The sequence below is a fragment of the Leptidea sinapis genome, chromosome 6 (genome assembly GCF_905404315.1).
Source record: "Leptidea sinapis chromosome 6, ilLepSina1.1, whole genome shotgun sequence".
Lineage (NCBI taxonomy): Eukaryota > Metazoa > Arthropoda > Insecta > Lepidoptera > Pieridae > Leptidea > Leptidea sinapis.
Window position 1 is genome coordinate 6,709,559 of NC_066270.1, and position 25,837 is coordinate 6,735,395.

General features: G+C 34.5%; 1 protein-coding gene across 1 annotated transcript in view; it reads left to right on the plus strand.

The window, feature by feature from the left end:
• The first annotated feature begins 2,209 nt into the window (after positions 1–2,209).
• LOC126965113 (tubulin polymerization-promoting protein homolog) overlaps positions 2,210–25,837 on the plus strand; it is a 32,080-nt gene continuing 8,452 nt past the window's right edge. The window contains exons 1-2 of the mRNA XM_050808578.1: positions 2,210–2,353; positions 24,628–24,773. Coding sequence (XP_050664535.1) covers positions 24,636–24,773 — 138 coding nt within the window. The 5' untranslated portion in view covers positions 2,210–2,353; positions 24,628–24,635. The remainder of the gene's footprint in view (positions 2,354–24,627; positions 24,774–25,837) is intronic.

Sequence of the window (25,837 nt, forward strand, 5' to 3'; positions counted from 1 at the left end):
GTAATTACTTTCATAATTTAGTAATCGCATCCAACAAATACAATGATTTATTAACTATTATCTGGCACCACAAGCAGCACCCCTTCACGAGTTGAAGCATGGACCAGCCATCGTTTCTTTTGCACATATTTGAGGGAAGGAGACGACTCCGCTGCAAGCAATGGCATTTTAGTGAGCATGAATTATAACACGGTTCTACATAATTATTTATTTAATGCTGATATTGATGATATCTACAAAAATAATGCCCACACAGCAATTCAGTTCTTCTGAACTATCCATATAGTACTTATTACCTATTAATTTCAGTAAGAAATTAAAAGTTGGCACTATTAGCATTAGAAGTGTTTAAGTTTTTTTCCATTATAATGATGAAGTAAGTCTTTAATTAGCTGATAGCTATCCCTCTAACTTTTACTTACTTTAATTACCTAATACCTACGATTACATTATATTATATTATAATTACGATAAGTACTTACGTACTTGGCCCGTGGGGACCAGAGGCGCGGAGAATGTTCAAAATACTATCTTCGCGCCTCAATAAGGCTACTGGAAACCCAAGCTGCCAGTATTCTTGGTACGCTTCCACGTAATGATACTTTTAATTTTATGTAGTCGTAGTATTGTAAATATAGTTATAAGATTTGTTTTGATTAAATAAGAATTGCCAATCGATAAGTACTTATGCGAAAGTTGTTTCTTTTTCGTAAATTGAGTCCATTTTATCCATAACAGGACGACAAGATGGAGGTGCATCTTTGACATAAAAAAAAAGTGTGTGCGTGTAATCTTTACGCGCGATTGAAGTAAAACTGAATAATAATTAACATTAGGAATAATTAACAGACGCATTAATATATTACATTAAATAAAGCCGTGTTACCAACAAAGCACTCACGTATTACTGAAGAGCTAGGAGCATTGTTAGATATTTTGCTATTTTTTTTCTCGGAAAAACTGATGATATAACTTCATCTTTTGAGCAAAGTTGGGATTTTCTCTACCTAAAATAAAAAATGCCTTTATTAATAATAAAATTATTAATATTATTTTATCAAGTGAGATTTTATATTTTACAAAGAATGATAATATAATGTTATATTTTGATATTATTATTCATCAGAATATAAACACTTACACTTTTTACAGTTCAGGTCATTATGGGTTCTTGATTTTCTCTTTTATTCTTATTTATTGATGAAAGAATAAATGTTCCTGGGATTTCGCCATTTTATTTAACTCATTATTATTTTTATTATAATATATTCTATTTATAATTCAGTTGATTGTCCATTCGTACATTTTAAAATTTTCACTCATTAATAAAATAATTGATAATAAGAAATTGAAGGTTATTTTTATAATATTATGAGCACATATAAATAAGACGAATTAACGAATGTCAGAAAATTCCTGAAAACTTATATATTATTTATTGCAATACTAGTAATAAATAAACAATAAAAACACTTGGAGAATTTTAATAAATATTACAATGCAATTTGAAATATATTTTAAAACAATCAAATTATAACGGCTTAAAAAATAATTTCAATTGACTTTTGTACTTTCCTTCAGAAAAAAATGATAAGTTACCCCCAAGTCCCGCCTATTGAAATTTTACTTCAAAAGTCTTGATAGAAACATACACAAGAATTGGACCGAGTCCTTTTTTTATTAGAGTTTATTTTAATAAACAAGTGCTTAAGTAAGTTAGATTCAGTTGTTAGTCGGCTAGCTGCCAATGTCTGCAAAAAAGCACTTTTGTACGATTCTTTCCTTGGATCGTAAAGAGTACCTAATTCTTTATTATAAAGATGGATTCTGACGATGGATGGATTCGGACCCTCGGAAGATTGATGCAAAAATGTTTTTTTAGCGGTCATTTCGACTGACACATTAGGCAATGTACACGTCAAAATAAATATTACAATATGATGCTTTATTTCCATTAAAATGAGGTTCAATTTTTGTGCATCAATATGTCCCACCACCCCCTAGACAGCAAAAAATATATAAGCGGTAATGTTCAGTATTTACTCAATATTGTGCATATTATTATGAAGAAATAATACAGAGAAATGTAAGGTAAGTAAGAATAGCCGTGTTTAATATTTAGGGTAATAAAACCAACACAAAGACATCTCTGCCATCTCGTAGCTGATGGAAATCGGAGATTTGAGAGAAAATTCGGAGGGAGGCTAGAGCCACGTACTGCGCATGCTCAGATAGTGACTGCTACGCGCTCAATCTAGTGGCTTGTCAACAAAACAGTGTTGCTCTAGCCATACATAGAACACGTTCTGTTGTACTCCGTGAAGGCAGGTGATCTCATCCCTATAAATTTTATGTGAGTCTATTTTATATATGTACATATCCTCAATATATTTTTGCCTAAACATGAAGCTTTTATATATTAAATCATATTTTAATTCAATCGCAATGTGATCAGATTTTGTAAATTCGTCTGGAATAATTTTTCTGCACCATTCAAAATGAGGACTGCCCTAGTTTATGGAGAACTGGATAAAGTGAATGGTGTTGAATCTACAGCAATTTTACTTGCAACTCTACTACTTTTTTTTATATATTTTGACTTTATAAATAATGCGAATTATCGCCTGTCGTAATATGCTTGGTAAATTAAAATACAATGCATAATTTATCAGCTATTAGATAAACAAAGTGAATACATAGTTACTTACTGGATTGTTGATCATAATGTATATTTTCCTTTTGTTTTATTTGATTATCTGTATTTTGTGCTAATGCAGATGCGTCACTGTTCACATGGGTACAATCCAGTAACCAGGAAAATCATTAACAAATCTATTTGAAATGATTAAGTTATTTTAAAAACTAATTGTAGCCTTTTTCAAGAACGTATATTGAGAACGCGCTAGACGAATAGGGAGTTGTAATATTAACATCATTCGCGAGGTACACTTGAGCCAGACATTGAAGTGGGAATGACGAAAGAATCAGGAAATGGGGGATTAAAAATAGCGACAATAACAATCCGTTTTCATGTTTACAACCGCGAAATATCATATCGTAAATTTTAATAAGTGATTAGGTGTGTGATAACAGAATACGTTGATGAAAATTATGCATTGATTAGATTATGTTCACACTTCATTGCATTGTCCTTCAAATATATAATAGTTAATATGTTTGTTTATATTATATGTAATTTTCGATTAGCAGATAGTACTCAAGGTGATGCCGTAACTAGAGGTAGTAAGGTCTCTATTATTTGTTTGTTTTTGTACGAGTTAGGAGAGTCATACATAATATATTGGTTTTGTAATCAAATTTAACTTTACGGTGATATTTTGTTGTGGCTTAAGGGGGGGTCACACATCGACCATTATAAGAAAACATTGTATGCTATCAAGGTTTTTTTTAATGTTAAACGATGTTCTCGTTTTAGGCTTAAACTAAGCGCTTTTGAACAGTCACTATAAATATTTCTTCTAAATTTTCAATATAATATTCTGAAAAAGTTGAGCTCGTGAGAACAACATACAAGAATCTCAACGACTATCGTCTGCTCTGGTTTTTACCTATCAAATTCAAATTCTAAATAGGATTCCAAATCACTTATTGAACGTCAACAGTTTTCACACCACGCTTTCAAAAGAGACTGCCTCAGACCTGAGAAGAATGGGCGCAAGAAACTCAGCGGTCTTTTTTTTAAGTATAAAGATATTGATTACAATGTGATATCGTACAATAAACATTTATAATTAAAGAGCCTGAGGGTGTTCGCTTTATTCCCAGTCCGTGGCGTCATTAAGAAAATCGTTTATGCTATAGTAACCTTTCCCACACAAACGTTTTTTTAAAATTCTTTTAAATTTCGTAACACATTTGTTTTGTACATTTTCTGGGATCATATTGTAGAAGCATATACATCGCCCAACAAAAGACTTACTAACCCAACCCAACCGAGTAGTAGGCATAACAAGTATATGTTTGTTCCTCGTGTTAACATTATGAATGTCACAGTTTCTGAAAAATTCCTCAATGTGCTTATGAATATATAGAACATAACCAAAATTGTATTGAGAAGCAACACAAAAATCGTCAACTTTATGCTCTTAATAGTGATTTTCATTATTATAACACTCGAAATAAGGGATTGCTTGTAACTAATTCTTGTATGCTTCATAAGATACATAATAGCTTTAAGGGTAAATGTATACACTTCTATAATAAAGTCCCAGCCACTGTTCAGGCATTATAATGAAAAAAATGGCTCTGTCGTAAATCCTATTACTCCACTGCTGAATATCTAAATGATCGGACAGCCTGGGACTAGATTGTGATTATTTTATAGCGATAGAAATGACTGTACAATACAGTATATTTTTATTGAAAAGAGCGCAAAAAAAAGAATGCTGGGAGAGTTTCTTGCGCCGCGTCTTCTCTCTCAGAACGACATTTGTTTCCGAAGCGGTAGTAGTACCTAGTAGTTATTAGAAATGACACCAAAAAGAATTCTAAAACAATAAATTTTGAGAAAATAAATGCCTTTTATGCCTTTTAACAGTCAAAATGTAAATGTATCTTTCTATATACACCGCTAAATGCTTAATATATTAATCTACTTCAGATATTGTGTCTTGACTTTAAGATATTATATGTCTAATATCTGCGGTTTAAGCCTCAGCCGGTGGTCATAATATCTATTTTGTTTGAGGTTAACAAAGATTTATTACCTACTACTACATAAGGGACTATTTCAAACTCTATGTCTCTACATAGGTTAGTACTAAATTGGAGTTTATTTATTTTGAAATTTATTGATAACAGATAGCTATTTTAAAGTGAAACTCTACTACAAGCCTCAAATTTTTTCGTCCATCTTTAGCATGTCCCATTACAGCTGGTCGCGGAGCAGAGATGAAATTTTTTTTTGGCCGAGTTTCTAACGAGCCAAATTTAACCTCTGGTTCCCAAGCGTGGGTTGGAACCCCACACCTGACAAAGGTTGTTTATTACATTATATATTTATTTTATGATTAAGTAAAGTAAACTATATTTAAATTTAATTTTTATTTATAATATTGTTATTAGAATTTGAATAAAATTTTCACTTGGATCGTGGTTTTATAAAACCACACAGTTGGTTTTCCAAAATACCTAATATTACGTTTTCCAACGTAATATTTTAGCTCTCTGCATCTCATATATAAAATTCTCGTGTCATGGTGTTAAACTTTGAACTCCTCCGAAACGGCTTGACCGATTCTCATGAAATTTTGAGTGCATATTGGGTAGGTCTGAGAATCGGACAACATATATTTTTCATCCCCATAAATGTTAAGGGTGGTACGATTTATTTTTTTATTTTTTTGTAATTTTTTTTAAATTTGTTTGATTATGGGTCAGCATTAAAAAATACATACAACTTCAAATTTTCACCCATCTACGATCAACAGTTACTTTTGTATCGCGATTTTAATATCGGCAATACAACGTTTGCTGGGTCAACTAGTTTCTCTATAAAAATAATCTATCTAAAATCTGTCAATCTTCCGTGGTCGCAGTAAGGTTAAAAAATGCTGATCAGTTTGCTCTTTGCCTTTGAATATTCATACTAAATAGATTTTATGTAAATGAATAAAATTGGCACTAATACCTGTGGTAACAGAACAAGTACAAGGTTGTATTATGTAAAGACGTGTCTAATCTGTCAAGTAAACAGTAGCCTACCTACATATGCATACACGGGCATACCGATTTCGCAGATTTATAAAACACTAGTGGACCCGACAGACGTTGTCCTGTACACACGTCCTAAATATGAAAAATCGGTCCAGCCGTTAGGAGGAGTTCACTAACATACACATGAGCAGGAGAATTATATTATATGGACGGAATTGAGAATCTAAACAAATCTCAAATTCACTGGAACACACAAAAAATCATCAAAATCGGTCCAGCCGTTAAGGAGGAGTTCAGTAACAACAAACTCACAAAAGAATTATATATAATAAGATTGTTATAACGCATCTTCTATAAACATACACAACATAATTCCAATTTCTTGGATTGAAAACTTCTTTAGCTGCGTTGGGCATTATTTGTTAAGGGAAAATCTGATCGGTTCGTGTCACCGACATGCTTATACCGCACGCGATCAATAAATAATTAAAATAATAAATATCAATTTAAATAGTTAGATACTTTTTGAATGGAAGAAATCGCGTAAGATCGCGTCATCGAAATACTTATAGCAGTATACCTGTAGCTATACAGCTGACGTATTGTGCAACATTAGTGCTGTGTATATCTTATAAGTGAAATTGAATGGATTTAGTGAAAAGTTCAATGTTTATATACTGTGCGTTGTTGGAATAGTGTTTTTGTTTGATAAATACATACATAAATCAAAATAAGTTTTAAAAATAAATTGATATTAATAATTTAATTGTTTTTAAGCATTAAGAAATTTCAAAATTTAATACTAAAAGTTCTAAGTATTCACTTCTATTGGCAGTCTCTACAACTGCCAATTTTTTTGAAGTGAAAACCTCTTTTAACGCGGTACGCATATTTTTAGATGAGATAAATCTCTGGACTCGCGACACCGTTACGAGACGCAGGTATAGTGTGTGGATATATGCATGCACATATTGCAGACCGCGAACACGTCTAGATAAATGAGATGTAGATATATTATTATCTACTAGCCGACTCGGCAAATGTTGTTTTGCCATATATAAATAATTTTTAGAGTTAGACCGTTTCTTGGACATTGCAACATTACTTTATTATTCTAAAATAAAAGAATTTTTCCAAAATAAATGTAGCTTAAGCTACTCCTTATTACATCAGCTACCTGCCAAAGAAAGTCCTGTCAAAATCGGTGCAGTAATTTCTGAGGTTAGCCGGAACAAACAGACTGACAGACAAAAATTGTAAAAAATGTTATGTTTGTGTACATAGTATCTTCATATACATGTAGTAAAAAAAGGTTATTTAAATATTACAAACAGACACTCCAATTTTATTTATATGTCGGTATAGATGTACAGATAAATCGAATAAAAATTTTTCATTTCCTATTTTAGTTACCATGAACCTATAGTTTCTATTTTAAATTGTAATAAGTGAATGTATTTTGAAATTTGTAATCTTCTCATATATAAAATGCTCATGTCGCGGTGTTTGTAGTTAAACTCCTTCGAAACGGCTTGACCGATTCTCATGAAATTTTGAGTGCATATTGGGTAGGTCTGAGAATCGGACAACATCTATTTTTCATCCCCCTTAGTGTTAAGGGTAGTCCACGGCAAATTATTTTTTTTTAATTTGTTTGATTATGAGTCAGCATAAAAAAATACATACAACTTCAAATTTTCACCCATCTACGATCAACAGTTACTTTTGTATCGCGATTTTAATATCGGCAATACAACGTTTGCTGAGTCAGCTAGTAATTAATAAAATACAATTTATAAATAAAATGCTATTCATAACCCAATAACCCTAGTAGGTACCCATCTAGAATAATATGTCTAACACGCCAATATAAGTTTTTACTTCTATCGACACTCCCGGAGTGCAACTTGTAATTTTTAATTAAAAACTATGGACACTAGATTAAGGCGGTACTTAATGCCTTGCCAAAACCTTGAGCGATATAAGTTCACGGCTGCCGGCCCGCCATCTATGTAAGAAAGCCAATATTTTCAAATTTCTTGCGTGGAAGACAGTTTATATGCTTACAATCCTCGTTATTCACTACTAATCTGAATAAATGAACCTACACAAAAAAGTACAAGCTATAAGAATAACTTTTCTGAGAGAAGTACCAAAAAAATGCGTCACGCTATGCCAAAAAACTTGTTTAACTTAAAAAAAAAGTGGTAGTTCAAAAAGGCTCGGCAGTGTTAACTATAACCAGCAGCAAGTATTAGCAATTTTATTTTTTATTAGCCTACAAATAAGACTTAAGTTCAAATTCAAATTCAAATATTTTTATTCAAAATAGGATGTGCAATCACTTATTGAAAGTCAAAAAAAACTACCACCCATTCCAAAGTGAATGCCTCAGGCGTAACACCTTTGTTTTGAACATTTTCTGGGATCTTGTTGTAAAAGCATATATATCGCCCCCCAAAAGATTTACTAACTCGACTTAGCCGAGTAGTAGGCATCATCAGTTATATAAGGATATGTGTAACAGGATTAAGTAGTGTTCATAGCTCGAAATGCTATACTTTCACCACAAAACTTGTCTAAAAACACCATGTTTGCGTGTTTTCTGCTTACTCTTCGCCTTAAATCATACTTACGATATACTAGTGCGTAGACAATCGATGCGTGCGAGGGAGATGAGCATCTAACGGAGGTACAGCAAGAAAGAAGAGGAATGTGAATCTATTGTGAATATAACCGATATTGACTTACATATCGTAAGGAATCAGCCACTTTTGGCATTATATTCTAAGACTGGGTTGCACCAACTAACTTGTTAACGACTTCATAACTTTAACTGTTAACCCTAACTGTCCAAACTTCGCCAGTTAAAGTTAATGTTAAATAGCGACCTGTCTAAAGTTTCAAATAAATATTCTATGTAGACTTGATATTTCGCTTTTTAACTTTAACTTTGCCAAGGAATACGATGGTGCAACACATGTTGTTCAGCCTGTGGTAAACTCAGCGTTACTGTTAACTTTAAATTTGACTTAAACCTTAACTTTAACAGCTAATATGATGCAACCCATCCTTAGTATTTTAAATATTAAACCAGCCTAGCGCAACTCTCTCAGTTAAAAGGGGTTCACACGATTGTCTAAAACGTGCAGTCATTGATAGATTGGCAGATATCCGATAGATGGCCGAAATCCACTACGTTTTAAGGAACCGTTCGCTTTCAAACTTAGCCATATTATTCTAAGTCGCCAATCGCGATACTGTAATTACTAGTATTTCAAACTCATGTCAAATGACTGCACGTTTCATACTAAATTTAATTTAATGTCTTACTGAGTCAGTCCCGCCATTTATTACGTAGTATTTACATCCTCTTTGTATTAAAGCTACAATTAAACCATTGACTAACGCACACACTGAGATATTAAAATTGGTCATGCATTTTCGGGCTGTGTATACTCTTCGATGTCCGCACGTGTTAATAACATAATCTTCAAAGAACAAAGCCTCTCTTTCAAAGATTCACACGAAGCTTAGCTCGACGTCTTGAGGAGACGTTGACACTAATCTCGTATGTCATTCTTTTGCCGCCATAGTTTTCACTTGTCACGTTTCCCGCTATTGTGAGAGCAATTATCTGATAGTAAACAAGCAATTTACATAATGTTTGGGATCTTTTTAGCGACTATACGTTATAAGGAAAGTTTCCTTTCCTTCCTGCTTATAATACAGGAGAGGTTGGCGTTTTCTATACTAATATCTAAGATAATTAAAATGTCTAGATATAATATCACAGCTGTGATCACGTTGTAAAAATAGAGGCGAACTGTTGCCCTCTATTTTCAGCAACGCCCGCACACTAAGACAAAGTGACTAACAAATCGCGAGTGAAAGTGTACCTTGTCATGCATACTAAAGTAACAAACCTGGCCTGTTGTTATTCGTTGCCTAACAGCAGGAGACTCTATCTAGGTGTTTAAATTATGTAAGACTAATATCAAACAGTCGTTGCTCGCGAACCAATAATAAAACTTAAGAATGTTTGTTTGTCGGTCGTTTGGTCTTAAAAACTTAACTAAGAGTATTTCTCAAGATCTTGTTTTATGGACAGTGGGCAGTGAATCTATAACATTAGCATATCAACGTGACACACGATAGATAATATAGAAATTACAAAAAGCAGAAAATATACCTTCAAACATGTATAGCCCAGTGGTTAGCGACCCTACCTACTCAGCTAGAGATCCCGGGTTCGAATCCCGTTAAGAGTTATCATTTATATAATGGATATGATGTTCATATGTATTTATGTATGTTTAAGTAAGTATATCGTATTAAATATATCGTTGTCTTGCAATCCATAGCACAGGCTATGCCTAATTTGGGGCAAGATAATTTGTGAAAAGTGTGTCAATATTATTATTATCATACATAACATAATACACAATCCTGCTATACTCCCCGGGGATACAACCTAGTTTTATAATTAATTTTTATTTTAGTATCTACGTGCCCGCGTAATTAGTTTATTTGTGGATCGAATTAATAGAGTACCTATACGTGGCCGCATGAACAATAAGTTGTGGGTTCTGTACCCACAGAAAACTTCTCGATAATGTAATGTATGTACACAGGCACATAAGTGAATTTGCTAGAAATTGTCATAAACATAATGTTAACACCAGGAACAAACATAAATTTATAATGACTACGACTCGGCAAGTCGAGTTAGTAACGTTTTCGTGGGGCGATGTATATGCTTTTACAACAAGATCCCAGAAAATGTTCAAAACAAAACGATATTCAAAAGAATTGTTAAATAAAGGTTAATAACATAAAACATTTCTTAATGGAAATAATTATTGATGTTTTGTTTATTATTGGGAAATTATATATATATATATATATATATATATATATATATATATATATATATATATATATATATATATATATATATATGTGTGTGTATAGGCATGTATATATATGTATTAAAAACTAATTAAATAATTTAAATTGCGAATCACCTCAGTATTCGAAGTAACGGAAAAAATACTAATTACATCATCATTATAAATAATACAGGCAGAGACATTAATAAAGATGGTAATATTTTATGGTATAAAACTGCTATTCGCTAATGAGATATGTTTAAGCGAGGATTAAAATATATGTTTATGTTATAGTCAAACTTCGAAGCTCCTTGGCATGTAGATATGGATCGTCAAACCACAGGTCGGGAAAGTGGACTTATTCGAAGACCAAGCGAATATAGTATAGCGGTCCTTGACTAATGAACTTATGTCTATTGCTTAGGAGAAACCGATGTCAACATTTAAACGCTGCAATTCGACATGTTATTCAAACTTCGAAGCTCCGTCGGTTCGAGATTTAGGACGTCAAACCTCAGGTCTGAAAAGAAGCCATATTCAAAGTCCAACCCAATAGTACTTCGGTCTTTGAGTAACGAATATATTATGTCGAATACTAGGAGAGACCGCTTTTAACAGTTAATCGCTGAAATTCAACATGTCTTTAAAGTTCGAGGCTCTGTCGCTCCTAGCTTTGGCACGTCAAACCTCAAGTGTCAACAGAATCCATATTCAAAGTCCAAGCCAATAGTATTTCGCTCTTTGAATAACGATTATATTATGTCGAATACTAGGAAAGTCTGACTAGAACAGCAAACATCGAAGCTCTGTCGCTTCGAGATTTGGCACGTCAAACCTCAGGTCTGAAAAGAAGCCATATTTAAAGTCCAAGCCAATAGTATTACTGTCTTTGACTAATGAATTTATTTTGTCGAATACTATTAGAGACCGATTGGAACAGTCAAACGCCGAAATTCAATATGTTTTTTAAAGTTCGAAGCTCTGTCGCTTCTAGATCTGGCAAGTTAAACCTCAGGTCTGAAAAGGAGCCATATTTAAAGTCCAAGGCAATAGTATTTCGGTCTTTGAATATCGGATATATTATGTCGAATACTAGGAGAGACAGATTGGAACAGTGAAACGCCGAAATTCAACATGTTTTTAAAGTTCCAAGATCTATCGCTTCTGTCAAACTGTCATTGCCTAACGAATATATTACATCGAATACTATAAGGCTAGTCAAACGCCGAAATTCAAAACGCCAAAAAAAACGAAATTTGAACGAAGTATTGGTAGTGACCCTACTCTATTTTGTTTCGGACACATCGAAGTTCGAACCATAGACAATATTCATGAACGAATTGTGAACGATTGAAATGAACTTTACTTTTATCCAACTAATTCTAAAGAGAGAGAAGAGAAGAGAGAAGAGTTCTATTACATGCCAACGATGAGTAGTAACTAATGACAACCAAAATTATCTGTATTACACACGCAATGGAAACATGTTTACTTGAATTCTGTAAAAATAGTTTAGGTTTAGAAATTCAAAATGTCAAACAATGACGTTCGGGAACAATACTTCGGAACGAATGGAACCGAAGTAGGAAACACTCGAAACTTCGATCGAATCTTCGTTTTTCGTTGAATAAGAGAATACTTACAGTTCGAAAATGTGTGTAAAACACGGTTATTAAGAGTCTGCAAATAATCTAATCTATTAAAAATTTTATGCAACGGTGACAAGTACGTATGAAAATGAAACTCATGAAATAGGTGTTACGGTATTTGTAACGCAATCGAAACGCTGACGTCTGTTCACATCCTCACCAATCTACATAAACAAACTATAATGAGGTTAGATTGCGAAGAACACTTGGGTGTAGGAAACAGCTATTAGATACCTTATAAAAATAAAGTAGTAGTGGGCGACAAAAGCAATTTCTACTTATTACATACCTGAGAAAAACTAGTGCTGGGGCTACCTACTGTTTCGACTGTCTATGTCGTAATATGTCAGTCTCAGTGATTCTTACATTGTTTGTGCCGTTTGATGTAGAGACACTTGGCCCGTGGGGCCCAGAGGCGCGGAGAATGTACTAAGTACCTACTATCAACCTACACGCCTTAATAGGGCTACTGGAAACCCGAGTGCTGGCAGCTATTTCGCTCAACGGATCAGGCTAGCTGTTCAACGCGGAAATGCTGGCAGTATTGTTGGTACAATTCCCCGTAATTATAGTTTTAAATTAATGTTATTATATTATTGTAAGTATAGTTTTTTATGACAGTAAGGGACGAGACGAGAAGAACTTTCAGCTTATGGTAATTGATACCCCTGCCCATTACAATGCAGTGTCGCTCAGGATTCTTGATGAGTCCAATAATTCTGAGTGACACTACAACTGCACTCGTCACCTTGAGACATAAGATAAGTTAATAAAGTTAAGTCTCATTTGTCGAGTAATTTCACTAGCTACAGCGCCCTTCAAACCGAAACACAGTAGGTACCTAATGCTTACACATTACTGGTTCACGGCAGAAATAGGCGCCGTTGTGGTCACCATAATCTAGCCGAATTCCTGTACAAAGGAGCCCACTGGTTAAGTTGTAAGTTTTGTTTTATTTAAATAAAGAATCTTTATCAAATGTATTATTTGAATAGCCAGATGGCAGTCGCTCCAATCCCAATATATTCCTGGGAAACCGTCAAGCCAAGTGCTAGATAATAATGAAAATTTCCATCGTTATCAATGTAGGTACTTATGTACAAAAGCAAATAAAATTAATTCTAAATAGGTAAAAAGGATTTCCGTTTGCGATTGATAACATACAGGTTTTTAATGATTCAGCATACACGTACCTATGTACCTAAGATACAATAATTATTTATTTACTTTATTACCTATTCGTATCCCTCATACTTCTCTTTCAAGCGCCATCTGTTTTAGATTTATGGTACTGTGTTTTTTTTTAATGAAAATAAGGGACGAGACGAACAGGACGTACAGCTGATGGTAATGGATACGCCTTGCCCATTACAATGCAGTGCCGCTCAGGATTCTTAAAAACCCCAAAAATTCTGAGTGGCACTACAACTAATAGTAATTTCACTAGCTACGGCGCCCCTCAGACCGAAACACAGTAATGCTAACACATTACTGCTTCACGGTAGAAATAGGCGCCGATGTGGTACCCTTAATCTAGCCGGCATCCTGTGCAAAGTAGCCTCCCACTGGTATGGTGTACCACATGACGTCTATTCTAGAATCTTTTGAAGAAATAAATTTGATAAATTAAACTATTTCGTGATTACCACGGACTAGTAAAAAATAAGGACTCCATGTCACCTTACATAACAGTGTAGCACCAAAACAAGCCGATTAACGTGTAAATACATAGCCCAACGCACACACTTACGCTACTACAGGCCGATAGGCGACCATTATGAGAATTTTTATCGTCTGTGACAGATCAGTTTGCGTCTCAATAAAATATTTCAAAAATACCGTCGTGCGTTGTGAAAAAGTGTAAAAACGAAACCATAATATAAGTATTTGTGGCCATATATGATTATTTGAGGGAGAAAAAATTGTGTAACTAGTATACCCCGTAACCGCACACACACTAGCATAACGGTGCTTCACTTGCTAATATCACGGCGCGGAGTCCTTCTTCTTTTACTCGTCCGTGGTGCTTACAAATAAAGGATTCATGGATTTCGATATGTGCCGACTAGCAGCCGATTTCTACATTTAATCGCAATCCTAAAATGACTTTCGGAGTTTATTATTTTCATCCATTTCCATCCAACGGTTTGCGATACCCTTTTTTGTACTTTAATTATGTTTGTAAACGTTACCAATCTGAGATTTCCTGGTAAGAGTTATTTAATCAAAAAAAAACAGACAATGATAGAAGATCTATACGAGGAAAGCAAGGAAGTTGGACTCATAATGAACATGGAAAACACCAAAGTATTAAAATCAAAAACTTTTAACAGCAGTATCTCTCAAAGAAAAATTTTAAGAAATAAATATTATGACTATTCATTATCATGAAAATTTAATATACGTTCACAAAAATCGTCACCTTTTTGCTCTTAATAGTGATTTCCATTATTATAACACTAGAAATAAGGGATTGCCTGTAACTAATTCTAGTAGGCTTCATAAGATACATAACAGCTTTAAGGGTAAATGTATACACTTTTATAATAAAGTCCCAGCCACTGTTCAGGCATTATCTATAAATAACTTTAAATGTTTTATAAAAAAAATGGCTCTGTCGTAAATCCTATTACTCCACAGCTGAATATCTAAGTGATCGGACAGCCTAGGTTTAGATTATGATTATTTTATAGCGATAGAAATGACACTATAATATATATTTATTGAAAAGAGCGCAAAAAAAGAATGCTGGGAGAGTTTCTTGCGCCGCTTCTTCTCCATCAGAGCGCCATTTGATTCTGAAGCGGTAGTAGTATCTAGTATATTAGAAATTAGATCAAAAGGAATGCTAAAGGAATCAATTTTGAGAAAATAAATGCCTTATATGCCTTTTAGTATCTTTTTCGCTTACATAATATGGCTGCCAAACCTGGGCGTTCAATAAATACCAAACGAAGAGTATTAAAAATTACTAAGTATTACGAGTAAAAGACAAACCCCCTTATTCATAATGGTCCGCTAACTTTAAACAGCCGCTAAGGAGTGTTTTTTCTCATTCTGACTTAGGTCAATAGAAGAAGACAGAGTGAGAATTAGCTTGTCTTAAGTTATTATTGACTATTATGAATAAGGGGGAAAATATAATAAGGAAATTGAAATCAATTTCAATATCCAATCGTAATCTGTGTAGGGTTCGGTCCGATTTATGGCGAGAGAAAAAATTTTCAAATACATCGACACCCCCATGACTTAAATAGGTAACACTATTTATATAAAATTAATTACAAATAGATAATATCATGAAATTCGCAGTTGACAGGTAAGCCCAAAACTCTGACTCTGACGTGCAAGTCTTTGTGTGACCTGTCAAATCGATAAGACGCCTTGATAACTTTGAAGTCTAAATTTAATATATTTAAAAAAATAAAATTGTAGGGCGTCACATATTGTCTACCTTCAGTAGGTACACTGTCTACATTTGACTGTTATTTTGTACGAGTATTAATGTGACTTGGAATAAAAAGACTTTGAATTTAAATTACTAGTAATTTTATAACAAGGTCGTACGTCATAGAGAAAATATTTGCCGTGATTAAAACGATACACAAAAGTGTAAAATTTTCCATTACACAAAATGCCAAATCATTTTTCATTATTATATTGTACTCTGTTGTCATTATTAGTCCTTGATAGACATCAATTAACAAAAGCTTTTATTTGTATGTGTTTGTATTATTTGTGTTTTTGCCTCATTTTTTGCTTACCTACGCTGTCTATTTTGGTATGAATGAGCCAATATTATATAATAGCGAATGTATTTAAATTTCGTAACAGTGGTGACCTAAATTTGAATGCTAGTGACCAGATTAAAACTTATATACATTGAATCATACATTTGAAATCAGACCACGTAACTTCCCTATCCCAAACAGAGTATCTATGTACGATAATAGAACTACAATTCCATAGTAAAGTATTACGTAAGTTCGGCCATTACTTGATATGTTACAGTCAAACTTCGAGTTTCGTCGCTTGCACGTTTGGCTAGTCAAAAAGTTGAATTGATTCTTGAAGAATTAATTCTTCAAGAATCAATTCAAGCTTTTGTTAATTGATGTCTATCAAGGACTAATAATGACAACAGAGTACAATATAATAATGAAAAATGATTTGGCATTTTGTGTAATGGAAAATTTTACACTTTTGTGTATCGTTTTAATCACGGCAAATATTTTCTCTATGACGTACGACCTTGTTATAAAATTACTAGTAATTTAAATTCAAAGTCTTTTTATTCCAAGTCACATTAATACTCGTACAAAATAACAGTCAAATGTAGACAGTGTACCTACTGAAGGTAGACAATATGTGACGCCCTACAATTTTATTTTTTTAAATATATTAAATTTAGACTTCAAAGTTATCAAGGCGTCTTATCGATTTGACAGGTCACACAAAGACTTGCACGTCAGAGTCAGAGTTTTGGGCTTACCTGTCAACTGCGAATTTCATGATATTATCTATTTGTAATTAATTTTATATAAATAGTGTTACCTATTTAAGTCATGGGGGTGTCGATGTATTTGAAAATTTTTTCTCTCGCCATAAATCGGACCGAACCCTACACAGATTACGATTGGATATTGAAATTGATTTCAATTTCCTTATTATATTTTCCCCCTTATTCATAATAGTCAATAATAACTTAAGACAAGCTAATTCTCACTCTGTCTTCTTCTATTGACCTAAGTCAGAATGAGAAAAAACACTCCTTAGCGGCTGTTTAAAGTTAGCGGACCATTATGAATAAGGGGGTTTGTCTTTTACTCGTAATACTTAGTAATTTTTAATACTCTTCGTTTGGTATTTATTGAACGCCCAGGTTTGGCAGCCATATTATGTAAGCGAAAAAGATACTAAAAGGCATATAAGGCATTTATTTTCTCAAAATTGATTCCTTTAGCATTCCTTTTGATCTAATTTCTAATATACTAGATACTACTACCGCTTCAGAATCAAATGGCGCTCTGATGGAGAAGAAGCGGCGCAAGAAACTCTCCCAGCATTCTTTTTTTGCGCTCTTTTCAATAAATATATATTATAGTGTCATTTCTATCGCTATAAAATAATCATAATCTAAACCTAGGCTGTCCGATCACTTAGATATTCAGCTGTGGAGTAATAGGATTTACGACAGAGCCATTTTTTTTATAAAACATTTAAAGTTATTTATAGATAATGCCTGAACAGTGGCTGGGACTTTATTATAAAAGTGTATACATTTACCCTTAAAGCTGTTATGTATCTTATGAAGCCTACTAGAATTAGTTACAGGCAATCCCTTATTTCTAGTGTTATAATAATGGAAATCACTATTAAGAGCAAAAAGGTGACGATTTTTGTGAACGTATATTAAATTTTCATGACAATGAATAGTCATAATATTTATTTCTTAAAATTTTTCTTTGAGAGATACTGCTGTTAAAAGTTTTTGATTTTAATACTTTGGTGTTTTCCATGTTCATTATGAGTCCAACTTCCTTGCTTTCCTCGTATAGATCTTCTATCATTGTCTGTTTTTTTTGATTAAATAACTCTTACCAGGAAATCTCAGATTGGTAACGTTTACAAACATAATTAAAGTACAAAAAAGGGTATCGCAAACCGTTGGATGGAAATGGATGAAAATAATAAACTCCGAAAGTCATTTTAGGATTGCGATTAAATGTAGAAATCGGCTGCTAGTCGGCACATATCGAAATCCATGAATCCTTTATTTGTAAGCACCACGGACGAGTAAAAGAAGAAGGACTCCGCGCCGTGATATTAGCAAGTGAAGCACCGTTATGCTAGTGTGTGTGCGGTTACGGGGTATACTAGTTACACAATTTTTTCTCCCTCAAATAATCATATATGGCCACAAATACTTATATTATGGTTTCGTTTTTACACTTTTTCACAACGCACGACGGTATTTTTGAAATATTTTATTGAGACGCAAACTGATCTGTCACAGACGATAAAAATTCTCATAATGGTCGCCTATCGGCCTGTAGTAGCGTAAGTGTGTGCGTTGGGCTATGTATTTACACGTTAATCGGCTTGTTTTGGTGCTACACTGTTATGTAAGGTGACATGGAGTCCTTATTTTTTACTAGTCCGTGGTAATCACGAAATAGTTTAATTTATCAAATTTATTTCTTCAAAAGATTCTAGAATAGACGTCATGTGGTACACCATACCAGTGGGAGGCTACTTTGCACAGGATGCCGGCTAGATTAAGGGTACCACAACGGCGCCTATTTCTACCGTGAAGCAGTAATGTGTTAGCATTACTGTGTTTCGGTCTGAGGGGCGCCGTAGCTAGTGAAATTACTATTAGTTGTAGTGCCACTCAGAATTTTTGGGGTTTTTAAGAATCCTGAGCGGCACTGCATTGTAATGGGCAAGGCGTATCCATTACCATCAGCTGTACGTCCTGTTCGTCTCGTCCCTTATTTTCATTAAAAAAAAACACAGTACCATAAATCTAAAACAGATGGCGCTTGAAAGAGAAGTATGAGGGATACGAATAGGTAATAAAGTAAATAAATAATTATTGTATCTTAGGTACATAGGTACGTGTATGCTGAATCATTAAAAACCTGTATGTTATCAATCGCAAACGGAAATCCTTTTTACCTATTTAGAATTAATTTTATTTGCTTTTGTACATAAGTACCTACATTGATAACGATGGAAATTTTCATTATTATCTAGCACTTGGCTTGACGGTTTCCCAGGAATATATTGGGATTGGAGCGACTGCCATCTGGCTATTTAAATAATACATTTGATAAAGATTATTTATTTAAATAAAACAAAACTTACAACTTAACCAGTGGGCTCCTTTGTACAGGAATTCGGCTAGATTATGGGTACCACAACGGCGCCTATTTCTGCCGTGAACCAGTAATGTGTAAGCATTAGGTACCTACTGTGTTTCGGTTTGAAGGGCGCTGTAGCTAGTGAAATTACTCGACAAATGAGACTTAACTTTATTAACTTATCTTATGTCTCAAGGTGACGAGTGCAGTTGTAGTGTCACTCAGAATTATTGGACTCATCAAGAATCCTGAGCGACACTGCATTGTAATGGGCAGGGGTATCAATTACCATAAGCTGAAAGTTCTTCTCGTCTCGTCCCTTACTGTCATAAAAAACTATACTTACAATAATATAATAACATTAATTTAAAACTATAATTACGGGGAATTGTACCAACAATACTGCCAGCATTTCCGCGTTGAACAGCTAGCCTGATCCGTTGAGCGAAATAGCTGCCAGCACTCGGGTTTCCAGTAGCCCTATTAAGGCGTGTAGGTTGATAGTAGGTACTTAGTACATTCTCCGCGCCTCTGGGCCCCACGGGCCAAGTGTCTCTACATCAAACGGCACAAACAATGTAAGAATCACTGAGACTGACATATTACGACATAGACAGTCGAAACAGTAGGTAGCCCCAGCACTAGTTTTTCTCAGGTATGTAATAAGTAGAAATTGCTTTTGTCGCCCACTACTACTTTATTTTTATAAGGTATCTAATAGCTGTTTCCTACACCCAAGTGTTCTTCGCAATCTAACCTCATTATAGTTTGTTTATGTAGATTGGTGAGGATGTGAACAGACGTCAGCGTTTCGATTGCGTTACAAATACCGTAACACCTATTTCATGAGTTTCATTTTCATACGTACTTGTCACCGTTGCATAAAATTTTTAATAGATTAGATTATTTGCAGACTCTTAATAACCGTGTTTTACACACATTTTCGAACTGTAAGTATTCTCTTATTCAACGAAAAACGAAGATTCGATCGAAGTTTCGAGTGTTTCCTACTTCGGTTCCATTCGTTCCGAAGTATTGTTCCCGAACGTCATTGTTTGACATTTTGAATTTCTAAACCTAAACTATTTTTACAGAATTCAAGTAAACATGTTTCCATTGCGTGTGTAATACAGATAATTTTGGTTGTCATTAGTTACTACTCATCGTTGGCATGTAATAGAACTCTTCTCTCTTCTCTTCTCTCTCTTTAGAATTAGTTGGATAAAAGTAAAGTTCATTTCAATCGTTCACAATTCGTTCATGAATATTGTCTATGGTTCGAACTTCGATGTGTCCGAAACAAAATAGAGTAGGGTCACTACCAATACTTCGTTCAAATTTCGTTCGTTTACGAAGTTTCGTTTCGGAGAAAGAGAGGAGAACCCCTGTAATCAGACAATAGAACCTAGATAGTTTACCAAGGGGAGATTTTAAGCAACTTACGTGCTGTGTATACTTTGTAGGTACAATGCTAAGCTAAGGGTTTCAATAAACCTAGAAGCGGATTCGCATGTCCTTTCAAGTGAAACATACATAGGTACATACTTAGAAATGCATTACTATTTTATTACAAAATCAAAATAACTTTATTCATGTAGGTCACGGAAATGACACCTATGAATGTCAAAAAAATATTTTTCTTAATGAATCTACCGCTACTTCGTAAATGGGTTGAGCTAATGAGAAGAAGTAGCAAGAAACTCATTGCCACTCTTTTATATCAAGAGATTTTAGATGCATCTAGAAAAAAGGATTACATAGCTGGAATAAATAAGTTACTGCCTGTATCGTTTCCCGTCAAAATATAGTTAATAGACCATGAAAAAACAAATAGAGGGTACGCTTAAATGTAAATAAAATTTCTTGTAAATTTTTCCTTGCTGTTAAACCATCTTAGAATTGGTTAACAAAATATGCGAAAGTGTTTTGTGATTTATGAAAGAGTGGGGCAGCGATGTTAAGTGATCACCGCCACCTACATTCTGTAGCAACACCAGAGGTAACACAGGAGCATTGCCGATCGTTCAGAAAAGTGTACGTTTTCTGAAGGTACCTACTGTATCGTCCTGGAAACACCGCATAAGGAAGTTCATTCCACAGCTTGGTTTTACGTTGGAGAAAGTTCCTTGAAAACCGGGTGTGGTGTCGTGCGAAGGTGTAATCCGGCGGAGGAAATCGGGTCAAACAGCTCTTCGCAACACTCCCCGTGATAAATGCGATAGAAAACACACAATATCATAAGCATGTGAATTATACAAACAAACCATTTTCCTAAAATACATCATTTTATTGAAATAATAATGATAAACACTACGAAATCCTCAAAAAGAGAAGTGCGAATTGCACTATTAGGTAGGTATCAGTAAAAATAGGTTTACCTTACTGTCTATCGCGCGAGAATCTCAGCTGATATTTACGGATATACGTTTCGCAAGGTCGGTGATGTAATTGCCAATTTTAGCCTTTAGCGATATAACACGAATGCTTCAAGTTATTGTGGTAGGCTATATGTACCTATATATACCATCGTAAACATAGAACTTGCAAATGACATCATGTTCATACGCAATTATGAATCACCTTGACTAGGTTTATGTATTAGTTTATGTATGAAACGTTAACTATCTACTGCATAGCTTAAAATGGTCGTCGAAAAATATGAATTGGTGTTTAGAACTTCAGTTAGTATTTAAATATTAGCTACTAGCAATGTCCTGCGGTTTCACTCGCGTACATACCTATCTCGTGGTAGAGGAAAGTCTACTAACGGCCGTTCCCAATATACTAGAGAGTATATTAACGGATAGAGATAAATTACTACCTTCTACTGTCAGTAATTATCTGTCAATAATCTGAAGCTGTCCCAATATACCCGATAAGTCATTCTTATCGCCTTATATTGAGACGCGTGAATTTCCATACAAGCTTCTATCGCTGGTGTGTTATACGTCGTCCCATTGACAGACAGCGTGTACGGATAAGGTGAGTTACCGTCGATAAGCTTATTGGGACAGAAAAGTCAACGATAGTTACGATTTTTATCTCAAGTAAGAGATAGACTGAATATTGGGAAAGGCTGTAGGTAGGACTACCTACATATTAATTTTATTTCACTTAGTTATTATTTTATTATTGCATTATTTTCTTTTAGATTGACATTTTTTTAATTCGTTATATCTTTTCAATAGAATGTCCGATTTTAATAATTTAAAAAGTATATCAGCTATTCAAACGGTCTTTAATAAAATATCATTTAATGGAATACGGATTAATAGAGATATGAATAATATGGTTTGATTATTGTCGGCACTTATATCAACTTTTAAAATGTGGTTTTCAATTAACTTTCTTCCACGTACAACCAAGCTGTGGTATGAGCTTGCTGACGGTAAGACATGGGTACTCAAAAAAAGCGCGTAGGTACATCCTTATTAAAATTTCGGCAATGCTCCTGTGATTCCTTTGGTATCACAAGAGAATGTGGGCGGCGATGATCACTAAACATCAGGTGACTCGTACGCTCGTTTGTCCTTCTCTTGGGTGGTCACTCCTTTCCCAAGTTGTAGTATCGGTAAAAATTATTTATGTTATAGTAACCTTTATCACGCTCTCTTAGTAGATTCGAGCCAACTTTACTCGAACGAGCGTATTATTCAATGCCGAAAAAATAAAATGCTCAGTGAAATTAAATAATTTTTCACTTCAAAAATAATAAGAGTTATGAGTAAAGGATCAAACTATCCACAAATTAGACAAGAAACAAACAAGAATTCTGGTAACAAATGCCTGCGATGACCGAATCAACCAATCACGCCAACAGACGCCAGTTTATGAGAATGGCGCGTGGACCAGCCATCGCCATATGTTTAGAGAACGAGTCACACCGACTCATGACCATAGATCGTTAGTGTAAGACGTAGCTGGTCACGCACTTAAAGTAATAAACCTGGCCTGTTTTCATCGGTTGTCTAACAGCAAGAGACTCTATCTGGGCGTATAAATTATCTCTTCTTCTTCGGCTTTACACTCTTGTCAGAGTGGTCGTGGTCGTCACGTCGAGGTTAGTGGCCTGTATCACAATGCGACGCCACTCGTCGCGAACTGCCGCTCTTCTCGTGCATTCATGCAGAGTACCGTCGACAGCTTGCCTCACTTGATCCGTCCACCTCATCGGGGACCTGCCTCTTGGTCTAGTGCCCTCGACTTTACCCTGCACTATTAAGCGTTCTATGGAGTCGCTTCCACGTCCCGATACATGCCCGAAGAAAGTGAGAAGACTGCTCGTACTACCAGCTGTAGCAGACAGTCTCTGTTTGATGCCGAGCTCCCGAAGAATCATTGACTCAATGGTTCGGAATTCCGTCCACGATATACCGAGCATTCTTCTCGAGCACCACATCTCAAGAGCGTTGATCTTTTTCTTCTCACTTTCTCGTAGGGTCATAAAATTATCTAAGTGTTCAATATTTAAAATATAAAGGAACCAAGCGCGGTTTACGGCTATGTAGTCAGAATAGAACTATTTGTATCGGTTGACGGAAGCCGGTTCTTTTTCAAATTCAAATATACTTTATTTATGTAGGTCACGGAAATGACGCTTATGAATGTCAAAAAAAATATTGTTCCTTATTGAATTTACCGCTACTTCGTAAAGGGTTGAGCTAATGAGAAGAAGTAGCAAGAAACTCATTGCCACTCTTTTAAGTCAAGATTTACATTTTAATTGTTTTACAAATCATTTCAATAACAATATATGCAATATGACACAACAAAAATACTCAAATGTCAAAAACTGAAAGGCTTACACGAGTCAAAAAAAGAAAAAAAAGAAAATTAATACTTTATAAGTATTAATTTTACACAAGAGTTATTGAGTATAGTAGATGCATCAATCCACACATACCGTAAATAAATAGAGGAATTACGTGAGCATTTCATAAAATAAAATATATAATAACTTTAACTTTAAAGGAAATAATAATAATAAAAAACACATCAAGCAGATCTAGTGCGTAATCTATCATAGAAATAGTTCTTCGACCGCTTCGGGCCGTATTTTCACGAATACGGATCGGATTCGCCGATTCGGATCGGCCGTAGTGCGAAAGCGCTCTAGGAATAGATACACTTTCCTTTTCTATCTTGGTGTATCCGTTAGAGATACTGTGCTTCTCTTTCGCACGCATTGTTCGTCTCTACGCTAGTAAACAATTTGTTATTTTTGAAATTTTATATCTCACTTCTGGGATTAATTAAATTAAATTTATAACTCGAACTCGCGACCTCTCGGGTTAAGTCCGAGCGCTCTTCCAACTGTACCTGAGACTTGAACAAGATATTCCAAGATTTACGAACCATACGTCACTCGAACGGTTGAATCAATTGGTAAAAGCGCTGGGACGGAACCCGAGAGGTCGCGGCTTTGAGACCCGCATCGTTCATTAATCTTGGTTACAAATTTAATCTACGCTAGTATATCGTAAGTCTATGCTCTTGATAATCTCTTCTCTGTAAGAAAAGTCCTAATATTTGAAGGTTTTACAGAGTACACGATGTCGGCCGAGCAAGCCCACGAAGCGGTGGAACAGGTGACGCAACAGGTTAAGGACGTGAAGCTGGAAAACGGGGGCGATGCGGGAGCAGCCAACGGAACGCCTGCCAAGAATGAGGACAATGCTATCCCGTTTAAGGTACTGTCATGTTTATAATATGCTAGAGGTCGCCATTAGTTAGTCATTATAAAAAAGGCTTACCAACACTAGATGTACAATCAAAACCATGACCTACCAATGACGTTCTATGTCATTGCCACCTACTTATAGTTTTAAATGGGGAATTATAAAAGGATCGAATAAAGAAAATACGGGTTGCACTCCGGGAGTGCCGACAGAAGTGAAAACTAGAACATTAACGTTTTACATTTTTATATATTGGGAAATAATTTAGCACCAATTGCTTTATTTATCAGAATTTCAACGGATCAGCCTAGCTATCCAACGCGGAAATGCTGCCAGTATTTTAGGTACGCTTCCACGTAATGATAGTTTGAATTTTATGTAGTTATAGTATTGTAAATATAGTTATAAGATTTGTTTTTTCAGAATAAAAAGTACTAGCATTTATGTGGTTAAATAAAATATTCGAGAATAGAGACAACGTGTATCTATTCTCGAATCATATGTCAATTTATATTAAAATTTATTTTTTAATTTATTTGTATAAATATTTCCCAATTCAGAACTATTACAATAATTTTACATTAAAAAGTTTATCTCTCAGAAAAATCAACTTTCATCCGTCATCATAACAGAACACCAACGAACAACAAGAACGGGTCAGCACTTGCATAATAATTTTAAGATGTGCACTCTACATGAACCTCTAAACTGCATATGAAGTCCTGGTACATGTTGCTAGGATGACACATGATTTCAACCGCTTTGAAAGACATTAATTACCACAGAGAAGGAATGGATACTTACATACATTACTATCACCCGTAGATAGAAGATGGATAGAGTATGTAAATGAGATAGCAATAGTCTGTGACTTGTGTTATAATTTTTTTTATCTTAAAATATGCGTACCGCGTACCGCGCTAAAAGAAGTTTTCGCTTCAAAAAACTGAGTGACTGATGATGAGATACCTACTGTTTTAATAACTTAAGCGGTATGAATTTGAATAAGTGAAAAATTAACTGAACTAACGACGGATATTGATTAATAATAAAATCCAGAACGAGCTGCCAAAAAG